This window comes from Tenrec ecaudatus, chromosome 2 (genome assembly GCF_050624435.1).
Source record: "Tenrec ecaudatus isolate mTenEca1 chromosome 2, mTenEca1.hap1, whole genome shotgun sequence".
Lineage (NCBI taxonomy): Eukaryota > Metazoa > Chordata > Mammalia > Afrosoricida > Tenrecidae > Tenrec > Tenrec ecaudatus.
The window spans coordinates 36342344-36358223 of NC_134531.1; the positions used below are offsets into that span (position 1 = coordinate 36342344).

The 15880-nt window shown below is 50.3% G+C and overlaps 1 protein-coding gene across 1 annotated transcript in view; it reads right to left on the bottom strand.

Annotated features, from left to right (window-relative positions):
* Positions 1-224: 224 nt before the first annotated feature.
* Positions 225-15880, bottom strand: part of GDNF (glial cell derived neurotrophic factor) — a 32031-nt gene continuing 16375 nt past the window's right edge. The window contains exon 2 of the mRNA XM_075540953.1: positions 225-3280. Coding sequence (XP_075397068.1) covers positions 2796-3280 — 485 coding nt within the window. The 3' untranslated portion in view covers positions 225-2795. The remainder of the gene's footprint in view (positions 3281-15880) is intronic.

The window sequence follows — 15880 nt, forward strand, 5'->3', positions numbered from 1 at the left end:
TTTTGTAGTATGATGTCATCTCCTGTTTTTACATAAGGACCTCGTCCTTGGAACCCAACCAAGCTGTGAGATGAAAAGTAGGTGTGCTTTTGGATGGCGGGTGCCTGGCCTGGCTATGCTCCAGAGTCCCATGAGGTAGCAGAGAAGTACAGAGAGCGATAGAAATGAGTTTTTATTCATAAAAAGTTACAAAATGATATTGTACAAAAATAAAGTCTGTAGAGAACTTTGGTTGTATAACACAAATGACTGAGACAGATCAGAGAAGTCAGAACTTCCAAAGAAGTGCACTCCTTACTATATCAGATGGTAACAGCAACGATAAAGAAAAATCACAAACTTTACCCTTTGGTGGATTTGGTGGAGTGATTTGCTTATGTTAAAACCTGCTTGTGGTGTGTTGATGCTGCTGGGAACAGGTTGTCACACCCATTGGAATCCTATCACCCATGTGCTTAGGGGACCCCCCCCCCCCCCAGAGGACATGGGGGCTGAAGCCTGCAAACTTTCCCACCCCATCTGCCATTGCTATCAGAGTCAGGCAGATGACCTGGGCTACAACCACATGATGCCTGCCTATGACCAGGCAGCTGAGTCTGCCCTGTTCTGAGCAGGCTCTTTCTCAGCAAGGGCCCTGCTTTGGCCTCAGAGAGGGTGGGGACGGTTTCCTCTGTTTCCCACTTGGGCAAAAGGACAGAATGATGATTTTTTTTGTGGGGTGGGGGTGGAGGGGACAGGGCTAGGGAACGTCTGCTAACCAATGCTTTTTGGTTAATTTGTAAAAATTTGCAGGAAGCCAGAGGCCATTTCATCTTTCAATCTGTCATACTTTGGTAGTTAATGGTCAGGAAGATAGTGATATGTTATCTCCTTGATAAAAACTTCTTTGGGGAAATTGGTAAGAAGCTCTAATGGAGGGTCCAGTGCATTACACCTGTGCTGGCTACAGCCGCTATTGGTGGGGCAATTAGGAGAGAGAGTTCCGATCCAACGCTTCTTCCCCTCCAAACTCTTTTATTGTCAGTGGGGTGAGAGGGAGGCTTTTCCAGGCGAGAAGCTTTCCTCCTCCGCCCAGCTCAGTCACCTTCCCCCAGAGCAAGAGTACACAGGAGCAACAATGGTCGGACCAAGATGATAACTCACTGGCTTTTACGAGAACCAGGATTTTTGGACCCCTTTCTGGAAGGCCATCCGTGTGCTCCGGGGCCTCCACTGGCCAAACAGCCTGCATCTCAGGAAGGTGGTGGGTGGGCGCGGACACCAGAAGAGTCTCCACAAGCCCAGCAAAATCATGGCTATGTGGCAGAATGGCTTTACTTTGGGGTCAACATTACATCCGGAATTACCCCCTCAAAAGGAACGGAAACTTTGACTTACATGGTCATGCATACATTATAGAAGGTTAGATGAGCCCGTGGGGCGGGTGGGGGCGGGACTTGAATACGGCAAAAAGTGGAGCTTACGGCATCATTTGCTCAGTGGTGGAGCAAGGAAGAATGAAGACCTAGTGCCAGGAGTCACTGCCCAGGCCACTGGCAGAGAGGCTCTTTCTGAGATACGTATATTTTAAACAAAAGATATGGAAAAGGCTGAAATCTGGGGGAACTAATCAGGACTTAAAAAAAAAGGTAAAGTCAGTGATTTTTGGCTAGTAAAAACACTTAAGAAATACTTTCAAAGCATGGACTCTTGTTCCCAATTGAAATGTCCTTCCCTCGCCTTTCTGTTTTGTGAGCACATACACTTTGGCACCTTTGAAAAGAAACTTTAATAAATAAGGGGGAGCAGAGAGAGAAAATCATTAGTGAACAGTAATAAATAATAATAACTTAAATTTCAATAAATAGCTTCTCTATATTTCTGTATCTGAAACAGATGCATCGCATCGAGTAGCTTCTCTGGTCACTGGTGACCACACATACACGGAGCTGGGGCGGATGTAACGTCTGCCTCTCTGTAAACCGACAGGCCACCCGGGTCTTGCCTGTCCCCGAGCGGCCAGCGGGGGCCCTCCCCACTCATTCTCCTACAAGAACGCCCGTGAAAGTCCCACCTTGTTTCCTGTTTCCAAGGAGAATAAAAAGGCAATTCCTTCAGGTTTGCAGTAGTCAGGAGAGCAGGCTCCCCAGGCGCCTCCCTATTCCCACCCCACCGGCCACATTCCGAACGGAATGCCCAAAGTTCTCTAACCCCGCTGGCTTCTGGAAACCTCAGGCCTCAACTTGCACCTTCGAAGGTTACTCGATCTCTTGCGCCTTTGTGTGGTGTGTTGTCTTTGTCTCGGGGGTCTGTCTCAGCTGAGCGACAGTAAAGAACCCTGACTTCTGACTTGCAGCGGGAACGCGTCACGGGCAAGTGGGCTCATGCCAGGATTCCCATTTCTTTGGTGTCTTCAGACACCACCTTGGGTGAAAAGCACCCTACGGAGACATGGGGGTTTGGGTCTCCATGGGCATCCGCCAGTGACCGGTGAGCGTGGAGTGTGTCAGGGGACCCGATGACAGCCCCCAACCGGGGACACCAGCCCTGGGCTCCTGATGTCGTTGGCTGCTGTCCTGGAGACACGAGACAGCCGGTTCCTCTCTGGCCTGTTCAGTCTTCTGCCCCTGGATCTCCTTCTACCAGGCCCCCACCTTGGCTGCCTGCCTCCTCCTCCTCCTCTTCCTCCTCCTCATCCTCCTCCTCCTCCTCCTTGGTCCTCATCTTCCACTCTGGGCAAACATCTGCTGGGAACCTTGGTCCCTGACTTTGTACTGTAGCCGGAATGCAATACACAGCAGTCTCTGGAGCCGGAGTCAGATACAGCCGCACCTCTTAGCGGAATGCTTTCTGAGAATATGGTAAACCAGGTTCTCGTCGAGAAAGGACAGGTCGTCGTCGAAGGCGACGGGCCTGCAGCAGGCCTGCCCCACCTTGTCACTCACCAGCCTTCGACTCCGGGATAAGTTTTTTAATATTTTGTCGTACATATTCTCAGCCACGTCGCAGGAGCCGCTGCAGTACCGGAAAATGAGCTCCTCCTTGGTTTCGTAGCCCAAGCCCAGGTCCGTGACATTTAAGTGGATGGCGGTTAAGACACAGCCCCGGTTGCGGCCCCTCGGGCCCCTGCGGCCTTTCCCCCGGGCGTTCTCCGGGTGGGTGGCCGCGCCTGGCCGGTTCCGCTCTCGCCTGGGGAGCACGGCCATTTGCTTATCGGGCGACCTTTTCAGTCTCTTCATGGTGGCTTGAATGAAATCCATGACATCATCCAACTGATCGGGATAGTCCTCCGGCATGGGTGCTGTTCGACAAGAAAAGAGGACACGTCACGTGAGGCCGTGCCGCAGGGACCAGCCCACGCTGCTGTCAAGATCCACGCGCCCCTAATGAGCCAGCCAGCGGTGGGACCGCAGCAAAGCCACCAGCAGCCAGAGCGGGGCGACCACTGTTGTCCCCCCAAGAAGAGGCTAAAATGCACCCCCCCCCCATCCCAGAAGCAGCACGGTCTTGTTGGGAGACTACTCCAGGGGTGGGGGTGGAGGACGGTGACACACTTCCTGGTAGGAGACACATCTTTTATGCTGTTCCCCTTGCGACCGCTCACAGCAGAGCATCCACCCAGGGCCAGCTGCCACTTTCTAAGGAGCTGAGACGCTGGGTGGTTGGTGCTGATGGTGACCCTGCCTAGCAGCTCACTGCAGGGAAATCCTGGCAAGCTACGCCACTTCCCCTCAGCAACCGAGCACAGATCCACTGCTGTGCACGTGGAGTCCCCAGGGGCTGGCGGTGACTGCGTGACAACTGGCACGAGAGATGTTGCTGTGAGTAGGCTCTTCCCGAGTCCCTCGTTAGAGGTTGGGGTGCTCCCAGGAAGTGGGCCTGAGAATGCGCTGGGAGTCTGAGCTGCGGGGTCTGGCATGCACATTTTTTTTTAATCAAGCCCCAGAGGAATTCTGAGGTAAGTGGTTCCAGAAACGAACGTTGAAATACATTGTCTCGGAGAGTCAGAATAGGGTGATCTTGGTTGGATTGGATGGTTCAAACCCACCAGCCATTCCTCTGGCAAAAAGATGAGGCTGTCCACTCCCGTCTAGATGTATAGTCTGGGAAACCCCAAAGAGTAGCTCTACTCTGTCCCACGGGGTTGATCTGAGTCGGATGGGCTTCGTGGCATGGGGCCTGGTTTGGCTATTTTGGATTGGTGAGGTCTTTCAACATCTGAGGGGGCTTCAACAAGTTCATACGAAATGGAAGGAAAAGCTAATGAAATTTTGGAAGTCCCCTGGAATTGCCTTAGTCTGAATACCTAGGTACCGGGACATTTACTGGCAGGGCTCAACACCTCTGCATGGCTCAGTGGGTCTGGAGCCACTTTGAGAAAACAATTGAGCCGAGTTTTAAAACTTCCCTGAAAAGCAGTTAGGGAGTAAAACCAAGACTACTTTTCATGAACAAAGAGGTTAATTCACCACCTCCTTGGAACAGCTGAACTCGACAATTAGAGTCTAGCCATGTACACGATGGCATGGAAAGGCTTCCTGGTAATGAAGGGAAACAAGACGATGTTTGTGGCTGGACCCAGCCCCAAGCCAGCCGGTGGCAGGAACCAGTCTTCCGCTAGCCCTGGCTGCTGAGACCCTCGGTGTGCTGGCGTAGAACCGTGCTCCTTGGGGTTTTCCAGGGATCACCTGTCTTTTCTAGGGAGCTGCCTCTGAGTGGACCTGAACTTCCCCCCTGCCAGTTTAACAGCTGAGTGTGTTAAGGACTTCCACCGGCTAGCTACTCCAGGGGCTGTCACTGTCGACGTAGTTCTTGTGTGTCATCTGTTCAACTCCAAGGCCAAGGGAGCTCACAGGACAGAAAAGAACTGCCCCTTCGGGCTTCCTAGACTGGACTCTTTACAGGAGTAGATCTCCAGGTTGCTTCTCCTTCGGAGCTGCTCGTGGGTTTGAACTGCCAACCTTATGGTTGGCAGCTGAGCAATTCATCACTGTGCCACCACCACTGGACTCCCAGTGTCCCTGCTGTGAATAGCATGGGAGAGATGAGCTTTAGTGTGATTATACTGGGGGACTGGGGTGAATCCGGGAGCCACATGGCACTTTAGGGGGCAAAGCATGAATTAGTAATTCTTGGTGTTTTCAGCAGTGTCTCAGTGTTTACTTCAGCCAATTATAGAGGGGAAAAGAACCCTTTTGAGCTACTTAATACAATTAGAACAAGGAAAGCAGTCCTGCTGACTATTGGTCAGGTACAGTTGTCCCACGGTGTGGGACAAACCGGAAAAGCCAACTCACTGCCTCACTGCCACCGAGTTGATGCTGACCCATAGCGACCCTATAGGACAGACTAACTCAGTGGGTCTCTGAGACTAACTGTTGACAGGAGTAGAAAGCCTGGTCTTTCTCCTGCCAGGAACCCAGGGGATGCCAAGATCTGAGGATTTTCCAGTCCTTTATATGAACTGGCATGTTATTTGCGTATACCCTATGTACATCCTTTAAGTAGATTACTCATAATACCCGGAAATAGCACTTAACACTGCCTCCCTCAGCCTTGGCACGGCTGCTGTGACCACTTAACGGCTCCATTCCTGCCCAGCCTTGGCTCTTTTCATTCCGAGTTTAGCTGAGTCCGTGTATGTGAACCAATGGATATGGAGGACTGACTTTCCTAGACCTTTTATGGTCCCCACACTCCATTTTCGGGTAGCTCAGTCTACATCGGGTTCTATGTGGTTTCGAAAGATTTCCTTCAATTAGTTTCACTCAACAGACTTGTCAACAAGAGTGAATGCTCTTTTCCCCCCAGGACCACGTCAATGTACAAAAGGAATATGCCATGCCTAACTTGTGTCAATGAATAACCTTGACAATGAATAAGAAAGACTGTGGGAATTGGTTCATTTGAACTGTGTTGGGGAGGAATATTGGCCCTGCCATTCCTTGCCAGGAGAATGAACAGATCTGTCTTGGAAGAAGTAGAGCCAGAATGCTCTTTAGAAGCGAGGAGAGTCTTCATATAGTTTTTTACTTCATTTGGATATGCCTTCAGGAGGGACCTGTCTCTGGAACAAGGACATTATGCTTGGTAAAGCAGAGAGGCAGTGAAAAAGAGGAAGACCTTGACAAGATGGATTTGCATATCACCTGTGCAAATGGATACAATGAGGGGGTCAAACATAATGACAACCGTGAGGATGGTGTAGGACTTGGCAGTGGCCTGTCTGTGGTACCTGGGGTCACTATGAGCCAACACTGCCTCAACAGCCCCTAACAACAATAACCTACACAAGAGGTAGCCCAGGTGACTTGCCTGGTAGCTTGATGGGACCCTAATGAGAAGCGAGGCTGGTTGGAGGCCCTGGTAGCTGACCTGTAGCGCTGGTGGTCCTGCTGCACTGAGGTCATGAAGCTATGCCCTGGGCCAAGCCCTCACCATCTTTTGCCTGGACAACTGCAACAGCGCCACCCCCCTCCCCCCCATACCCCCCAATGGCTCCTGTCCTTCTGCCTTTGTCCCCCTTCAATCTCTTTCCCATCCAGCAACAAAAGGGTTCTCTTAAAACGCTATGTTAGGTCATCTTCTTCTTCTGCCCCAAGCCCTCCAATTACTCCCAATTTCTCTTGGAATAAAAGCCAGACTCCATACTGCCTTAAGAGCCCACCTGACCTGGCCACTTCCTAACCCTTGGCCTCCAACCTTATCTCCTACTCCTCTTCTGTGTCCTTTCCTCTAGAGCAGGCGTCCTCAAACTGCGACCCGCAAAGGACATTTATCCGCCCGTCAGGTCAGGTGTTTTTGCCCCGTTTGTTTTTTTACTTCAAAATAAGATATGTGCAGTGTGCATAGGAATTTGTTCATAGTTTTTTTTTTAAACTATAGTCTGGCCCTCCAGTGGGCCTGAGGACCTGTTTAAAATGTTTGAGAACCCCTGGTCTAGAAGATGCACTACCATTGTGAATCCTCAAGCACAGGACTGTCCCACCTCGGCTTTATTGACATTTGGCGTGAGATCATTCTTTGTTGTGCGGGCTTTTCTAGGACACTTGACAGCACCCCTGGACTCTGTCCACTAGATGCTAGTAGCACCCTCCGTCCCAGTCACCAGACATGAAAGTGCTTCCAGAAGTGACCAATTGTCCCACGAGGATGGGAGGTGCGGGTTGGGTGCTAAACCATCTCAGGTTAAGACCCAAGATCAGCACAACCTGCAACTCTGGGTTGCTCTTCTGGCTGTTCCCTCTGCTTTTCCTGAAGAATCCCTACTTTACTCAAAACCACCACCATCGATGCCCTCCCTGACCTGCCACCCCAGATCCTGATCCTCCGGCCTGCAAGTCCCCCCCCCCCACCAGTGGTTACATACATGTGTACCACCTATCCAATGGACCTATGTACTCAATTTCTTATTTGCGGTCTGTCTCTCCTGATAAAATGTCAGCACCAGCATGAAGGGACCTTTGTCTAGCTTATCCACAGATGGATTTCAAGTGCTCAGAAAAAGGCCTGGGCCATAAGCGACCCACAGAAATATACGCTAAATGAATGCGGTCCCCTTAACAGGACGGCCCACACAAGTTGTTGTTGAGTTGACTTTGACTCATGGTGGCCCCAGGGGCTGTTGTGATGGTTGCTTTCTTGGAAGCTGAATGCCATGCCTTTCTTCTGCAGTGCCTCCAGGTGGGGTATATTAACTGTTGGCATCACCCAGGGACTTCAAGAGTGGAGAAAGCACACCTAATTTGCCCAAGACGGACTTGGCCTTCCGATGAGGATGGCATCATTCTGGAAGGAGCGTCTCCAAGATGAACTGCTCCCATCGCAGCCGAAGCCGTGAGGCCCAGCAGGGCAGCACGCTCTTCCTTTCCACCGTGAGTTGAAGAGCCACCTCAGAGACTCCTCAGCTTTCTGCAGCCTCTGACACTCTCTGAGTGCCCACCTCCTGGGTCTTCACCGAAGACTCCCGCTCCCGAGGGTAACAGAGTTCTGAGAAAACTCAATGCCACTGAGTCCATTCTGACTCACAGAGGCCCTCTAGGACAGGGCAGAACCGCCCTGTGGTTTTCTGGGACTGTCACTCTTTACGGGAGTAGAAAGCCTTACTTTTGTCTCCCAAGTAGCAGCTGGTGGTTTCGGGCTGCTGGTCTGGCAGTGAACAGCCCAGTGCATAAGGAACGACTGGAGCACCAGGGCCCTGCAGCACTGAAGAGGACGGAGGGCTCTTCCTGGGACATTTCCTTTGAACTGCTTTCTAACCGGACTTCCTCAAGGCATTTGATTGATTTTTCTCCTCCCCCCCCCTTAACCTTTAAGTCTCTTTGATTAAGACATAGGACTGAAGTCACTTCCATTGCACATGAACTACTTTTCCCTTTGGGGCCTCCGATGGCGGTACTGATTACGTGCTGGGCTGCTTACCAGAAGGTCAGCAGTTCGAAACCCCCAGCTGCTCCTTAGGAGAAAGACTTGGCTTTCTCCTCCTGTAAAGAGTTACAGTCTTTGTGAGTCAGAATAGGCTAGGAGGCAGTGACTTTGTTTGATTATGTAGTCCTTACTGACTGCCATCTTGTGACTGACATATTAGGGGTGATTAATCCAAATGCAAAAGTCTTCAAATTCCCCCAAGACTCTCGTTTTACAAAGTGACTAACACCATGGGGGTCCCAGGCTCTATTTAAAAGGAGATCATTAACTTTAGAACCTGGGAACCTAGAAAGTTAACATCGATTCAGAATAACTGTCAAGTGAACATTAATCAGAAAGGAGGAAACGTTCCTGAAAATTTAACCTAAGTTAATGGGAAACCCTTTGAGTTACAGAAGTTCAACTCGCACTGGCACTCACTGATCTATATCCGATGATAAATGAGATCATTTATATTACTGGAGTTACTGTCATGACTGGTGTAAGTGCTTATAGGGTTTTTAATTCCTGCTCAAATCTGTCAAGTTTCTCCTGAAAACCTTTCCCCCACCTCCCTTCAAGGCATTTTGAATGCATGGCTTTGTCTGAAAATGGAATAGGATTAGGTTATCAGGTAAAATAGGAGCGCCCAGTATTTTACTAGAATTTCGGCTAGAGGAGAATATTTTGGTGTAAGAATGTCCCAAGTATTGCATGGGACAAATATGACAATATCTGGGACATAGTTAGTTATATTTCAAATGGAGTCCCTGGTTAGTATAGTTAATGTCCTCAGGTGCTGGCTGAAAGGTTGAAGGTTTAAGACTACCTGGTAGGAGCCCTGGTGGCCTAGTGGTTACTTGGTGGGCTGTTAGCCAGAAGGTCAGGAGTTTGAAACTACCAGCTGCTTTTGGGGAGAGACAAGACTTTTTCTCTAGTGAAGAGTTACTGTTTTGGAAAAGGCACATGGGGCATTTTTTCTCCGCTGTCCTATAGAGTGACTGTGAGTTGGGAGTCCACAAGGTGGCCGTGAGTTTTGTGAAGAGCCTTGGAAGACGGGCCTGGAGATCTACTTCCGGAAATCCAGCTATTGAGTACCCTCTGGAGCACAGTTGGACTGTGAGGCACAAGGTTGCATTGGAGTTGATTTGATGCCAAAATTTTATTTTTAATACCTCATTATGAGAACATTAGTCTGTTTTCCTTATTTTAAATTCCACTTGGCCTTCTCAGTAGGCAATGAGAACACACGAATCATTTGTGGTTTTGTCTGATATGAGGAGTGGATGATTAACTCTCAATTAAAAGGCTTGCTGGCGTTTGGGAAGCACTCCATCAATGTTCGATACGCTACAGCGAAGGATACAATTAATAAGAACGTCTCCCCTCTGTGGGAAACAGCTCCTTCATTCTTTGCTGTTGATATGAAAATATTTATTTAAGCCCCATGTTCAGGCCATAGGCAACTCTTATTGTGCCAAAGGGCTTCTTCCCTCTCCCCGCTTCATTCTTGAAAAAGAGAATCAACTCTAAATATTTATACCGAAAGCTTTACATGAATATGAATTTTGGAAACCAGAAAACAGGCAACATTATAAAGTTTTCAAACAACAGAGCAAATAGGCCTGTCTCTTTCAGCTAGATTGCAAATCCAGATTTTCTTTTTTGGAGGGTGGTGACGAGTTAAGGGCCTCAGTTTACCCACTGGGGTATTTTGAGGGCCTTAGGCGCCAAGCACTGCTATGTGGAGGCCGATGCTGTGTGTCCGGTGAGCCTTACTGAGTCTGTCTACAACCCAGTCCTCACAGGAAACTCCAGAGGAAGGACGCAGCTGCACCGCCTCCTAGAAATCCGCAGAGCAGTGCGAGGGGTCAGTGGGGGATGCGGGAGGGAAGGGTCTGTGTTTGGATTGGTTTCCTGAATTAGGACACTTACAGGTATCACTTTCTTCCGCATCCCATAAAGGCCTTGGCAGAATGTCAGCTCCCAAAGAGCCCTCCTTAGCGGAGGCTCTGATAGCAAGATGTTTGCGAGCCGCAGAGAGAGAGAGCGGCGTCCGTTTTTTGTGAAAAAGGTCGAACACCTGCTTACTTTCCAGACCCACTTGGATGAGATGCCTTGGAAATTTTATGCCCATTGAAAGCAGGATACTCAGACGCACTGAAGTCGCCATTCAGACGGCAACCAACTGTTTTGGCACTGTTCTATTTAAAGCCTTTTAACTTTGATGTGTCCTTTGAATACACAGTGCTATGTAAACACATGACCCCTGTTCTGGGGCATGACTCTGGGAACAAACTGTTCATCGCAAAGACTTTTTCCTCCCGTGATTAATGGGGGGGAAGGAGGGCACTGGGTGAGGAAGGAGGGGGGTTGGGCGCAGAGGTATCACCTCCGAGCTGAGAACCGGAGAACTGACTGGCTTTGTAAAGCATTTCTATAGGAAGGGCACTGAGGCATCAGCGTGACAGTCGAACTGAAAATTATGGAATTCAATATGTTATCTTGATTAAACAGACATCTGTGGACGGTGCGTTCTGTAATGTCCTGTTTTCTTTTAAAAACAGCATCTTATTTACCCACCCACTGCCCTCAGGCCAATTCTGACTCGTTGTTGTCAGGTTCAGCAGAGTCGGTTCCCACTCATAGTGACCCAATGCATGACCTGCTCGGTCCTGCCCTTGGTTGGAGCCCATGGCTGCAGCCACGGTGTCAAGCCAGCTCAAGGAGGGCCTCCTGCTTTTTCATGTCCCCAAAGCAGCATGCCCCTTTCCATACTTAGTGCCATTGAGTTGATTTCAACTCACAACAACCGAACAGGTTAGGGTAGGTAGAACTGCCCCTGTGGGTTTACGGGACTGTAACTGTGTACTGGAGTAGAAAGCCCCATCTTTCTCCTGAGGAGCAGCTGGTGGTTTTGAACTGCTGATCCTGCCATTAGCAGCCCGGCCATAACACTGCCCTAGCGACCCAATGTAGGGTTTCTGAGGCTTTGTAAATCTTCACACGAGCAGCCCACTTCCTGCTTTTCACAGAATGCCTGGAGTGTTTGAACCGCTGGCCTTGTGGTTCGCAGCCCAATGTTTACCCAATAGCCTTACTAGTTTCAATAGAGTTTGGTCAAAGGGGTTATTTTTATACCAATTCTGGTTGTCCCCATCCTCACCCAGCTCAGCTGGGGGCCCAAGTCTTCAAACAGTGGGCTCAGGAGGGAGTAGCTTAATGTCTACAGAATGGTGAGGGGAATCTTTCTTTACAAGGAGTGTGTGGGGTCTGAAGGACAGAGGGCAGGGGGTCTGAAACTTAGAGGTCCCTGGGAAATGGGGAGCTTGACCCTAATCCCCAAGCCAGGCTTGAGTTCTACTTGGCCAAATTCAGGGAGGCAGGAGTCCCAGAGACAAGGCCCAGGTGCGTCTTGCTCTGGGCAGACCTTCATCTTGACTCTCAACTGCTTTGGAAGGGCGAGGGTCGTTGCAGTATTGCCGTCTGTCAGGGGAGCTGCTGCTGGGGAGATCTGCTCTGCCCAGGGCTGCCAAAGTTCCGGGCAGTCTGACCTGACATGTGCAATCTCAACGAGAAGCTCTCGGTGGGCCCAGCTAACCCCCCAGCCAGGTGTCACAGAGCCTACTCCAGCTCATGGCAGCTCCAGATATGTTGGAGTAGAACTCTGCTCCGCGGGGTTCTCTAAGGTTGATCACCAGGCCTTTCTTCAGAGGCATCTCTGGGTAGACGGAAACTTCTGACCTCTTGGTTAGCAGAGGCCTTCATCATTTGCACCACCCCTGGACTCCTGTCTGACAATGGGGTGGAGCAAAGCCATCCCCTGAAAGGGGCGAGTATTGAATCTGCTCATCTTTTCCCTGCCTGTGCAAAGCACTCTGTATGCCAAACCCACTGCGATCATGCATTCCAGTTCATCGCCACGCTACAGGTCAGAGCAGAACTGCTCCTTCGGGTTTCTGACACCGTTCATCTTCATGGAAACGGATAGCTTCATCTTTCTCCTGAGGGGAAGCTCACCTGACGATTGGAAGCCTAACACTTAGCCCACAAAGCCACCCGGGCTCTCCCTGTAGACAAAGGACACAGAAGTTCTGTCTCTCATTCTCTCGTTATATAGAGTGTGTATGCATCTATGTATGCATATGAAAAGAAAACATCAGATTAGGATGGTTAAACCTCTCAGGAAAAATCCCAACATATGTGACTTTGGGGGAACCGGTATTTTTACCTTGTCTCTACATGGTTGGTACAAGCTGCTAACCCCAAAGTTCAGCGTTCAAGTACCACAGAGGCACCTGGAGCAATGTGTCAGCCCAAGAAAACTGTGGAGCTCTGGGCTACAAGGAGACACAGCAGGTCTCCAGAAGTGGGACGGGCTCCAAAGCACAGACAAGAATTCTTTACAACAGTACTAACGTAGACAGACGGACCCTCAGGACCAATAAATGAGAGTAGCAGTACCAGGAGGGGAAGGGGAAGGTGGAGTAGAAAGGGGGAACTGATCACAAGGATCTACATATAGCCCCCTCCCTGAAAGACGGACAACAGAAATGTGGGTGAAGGGAGATGTCGGGCAGTATAAGACATGACAAAATAATAATAATAATTTATAAATTATAAAGGGTTCATGAGGGAGGCAAGAGCGGGGAGGGAGGAGGGAAATGAGGAGCTGATCTTAAGGGCTCAAGTAGAAAGCAAATGTTCTGAGAATGGTGGTGGCAACAAATGTACAAGTGTGCTTGACACAATGGATGGATGTATGGATTGTGATAAGAGTTGTCTGAGCCCCCAATAAAATGACTTCAAAAAGGAATAAAAATACTTAATTTAAAAACTATGTGGCTGATGCAAAATGATGCATCAGGTTCATAAATGACAATCAGGAAACTTCCCTCAGTTTGTAAAATGTCCTAATTCTCTGTCTTCAACAGCAGCTCCCTTGATGTGCTGAAAAATGCAACCCCCTGTAAAAGGAGGCCTGGAAACTTGCTTGTGTTCCATAGGCTCCCAAACATATTTAGCCTGCGCCCCCTTTTCAGGAAAAAAATTTAAAAAGGACTCGGTCTCCCTGGCAATTCAACACTTTTGTATCACAGCCGCCATCTAGGATTAATTAAGTGTAGGTATCTGCTTTTGCAGCCCCTTTGGGTTGCTGCAGCGTCCTCCAGGGGCGGTGTCCCATCCTTTGGGGAACACGGAGAGAGGCGCTTTCCCACAGCATGAACTTTCTATCAGAAAACACTAGCGTCTCCGGACACACACACTTTGCCCAAGGCCACAGAGCCGGTAACTGGCCCCGAGCGTTTGTTTCAAAGCTCTAGCTTAGGGTCCCTGCTCCACGTCTGGCCCGCCAAGAATTACTGGGCACCCTCAGCCATTCTCTCTGGTTCAAGTGTCGGACAGGCTGCTGTCCCCTGAACACCGTTTCCGAATTCTGAGCCTGAAGTGAGAAGTTCACTTTCTGCCGGAAATGCCACTATGAACTTCGGGTACATGGAGTAGGTTCTAGTCAGGCTGCCCGGGGCCCCGGGATCCAGGGACGGGTGTCTGCAGCGGGGAGAGGCCGCCTTCCACCAGGGCAAGGAACCCAAGCCCTGGGCCCCTCTTGTCACTCTAAGGCCGAGCTGGCGATTTCCCAGTTAGAACCGGAACACGGGCAGTCAAGGGCAGCAGATTGAGAGCGAGAGGTCCCATGTCCGGAAGCGGCTCAAAGGCACCCTGGCATCAAACCACGGCTCTCGCTGCAGAGCTGGAAAGGACAGAGCCTTGAATTCCAGGCCTGGGTCAGGCCCTGACCAGCGCCTGACCTTGGCCTCATCACGAAGCTTTCTGAGGTGAACGCCGTGCTCTCGGCCACCCTCGGAGGCTCTACACACTGGGCAGAAAGTGCCTCCTTCATACAGGAGCTTCCAGTCATCTCTGTCAGGGAGAAGGCACCGCAGGCTGCCGCCCCAAGGGCCTGGACCACGGGGACTCCACAGAAATGACTTTAGGATCTAGAAAATTCTCCACCTCTTCCCTATATTTATATGCCCTGGTCTCCTAATTTGCAAGGGTAGCACTTTGAGCCCACCAGCCGCTCCATGGGAGAAAGACGAGGCTTTCTACTTCTGTAAAGATTTACAGCCTCGGAAGCCCAAAGGGGCACTTCCCCCCTGCCCTCCAGGGTTGCTCCAGGGCCGAATTGCCCCCGGGGCAGTAAGTTTAGGTTTCGGTACAGTTGCTGCCTGAACATCTTGCGTCTATGCGAAATAGTCACTGCCAATCTTCCCTCACCGGAGCCCTGGCGACACACTGGCTACGTGAACGGCTGCTGACTGAAAACGCAAGGTTCAACCACGTCCCAGGAGGAAGATGGGCAGTCTCCTCCTGTAAAGGTTTTCAGTGTTGGAAACCCCAGTGGAACACGCCACTCTGCCTATAGGTTCACTGCGCATTGCAACCAACTCCATGGCCGTGGGTCGTCCTCGTTCAAAACAAGTTAGTTTCCAAAACAGCCCATCGAACCCTCTCCCTGAGATGCCCAGCATCAAGCCCACTGTCACCGAGTTGATTCAAAGTACTGTCACCCTGCTTTAGGGTTTCTGAGACTACGAGTCTGTACGGGAGCAGACAGTCTTTTTCTTTCCCCTCAGGGCAGGCCGGGGGTATGAACTGCTAACCATGTGGTTACTTGCCCAAATGCTTAACCTGCTGCCCCAGCAGGATCCCATGTCCCATGTGGGAGAGGTGAAAGGGCCTGGGTAACAATGTAACAGGGTTCTAATGTCAGGAGTCCTAGGCCTCCATTCCCTCACTGGTCGAAACCAAGCTGGATCCAGCGATTCCCAGAGAGGCCAGACAATCTATACAATCCAGTATCTGCCATCGCCATCATCAACGATGCCAACATTCAACTTGCCATTCTTCTAGGGGAAAAAAAACCCGCATTCTATTCATGTCTAGTTTTGCTGCTTCACGCACATTTAGGTCAACCCAACTCCTGGCTGTGGCTCCCCGGCTGTGACCTCCCACAGCACGTGGGACAGAATGGCCCTAGAAGGCCACACAGGTTGTCTTATCTGACCTCCTGGGACCTTGGAAAGGCATCCTGTGAAGTGTATGTGACTGGCTCACTTCTCTGGCAATTTCTGCAAAGCTCTGTCACCTGCTAGTTAAAAGGACCCATTTTGCCGCTAAATTGAACTGATTAAAAAAAGAAGAAGACAATCCCGAGGTCACTAAGTGCGGACTGCTGCTGGGGTCATCTTATGTAATGACCAGTCCTGCTGTCCTGTTTTGGACAGAGTGCTCCTCAGAATTAGACGGTCCGGATCCCGGACTCTTCTTGGGCTCCCTTCCCCTGGGGTAGTCAAGCACTGCTTTTTCTAAGAATCACTTTACTGCGTCCTGTGACCACGTCCAGAGCCAGCAGTCTGACTGCTCCAGGACCAGTGGTTTGTTGACAGTACGGCTGGCACGACTGGGGTTTATTTGAAAAGCATTTGCTGTT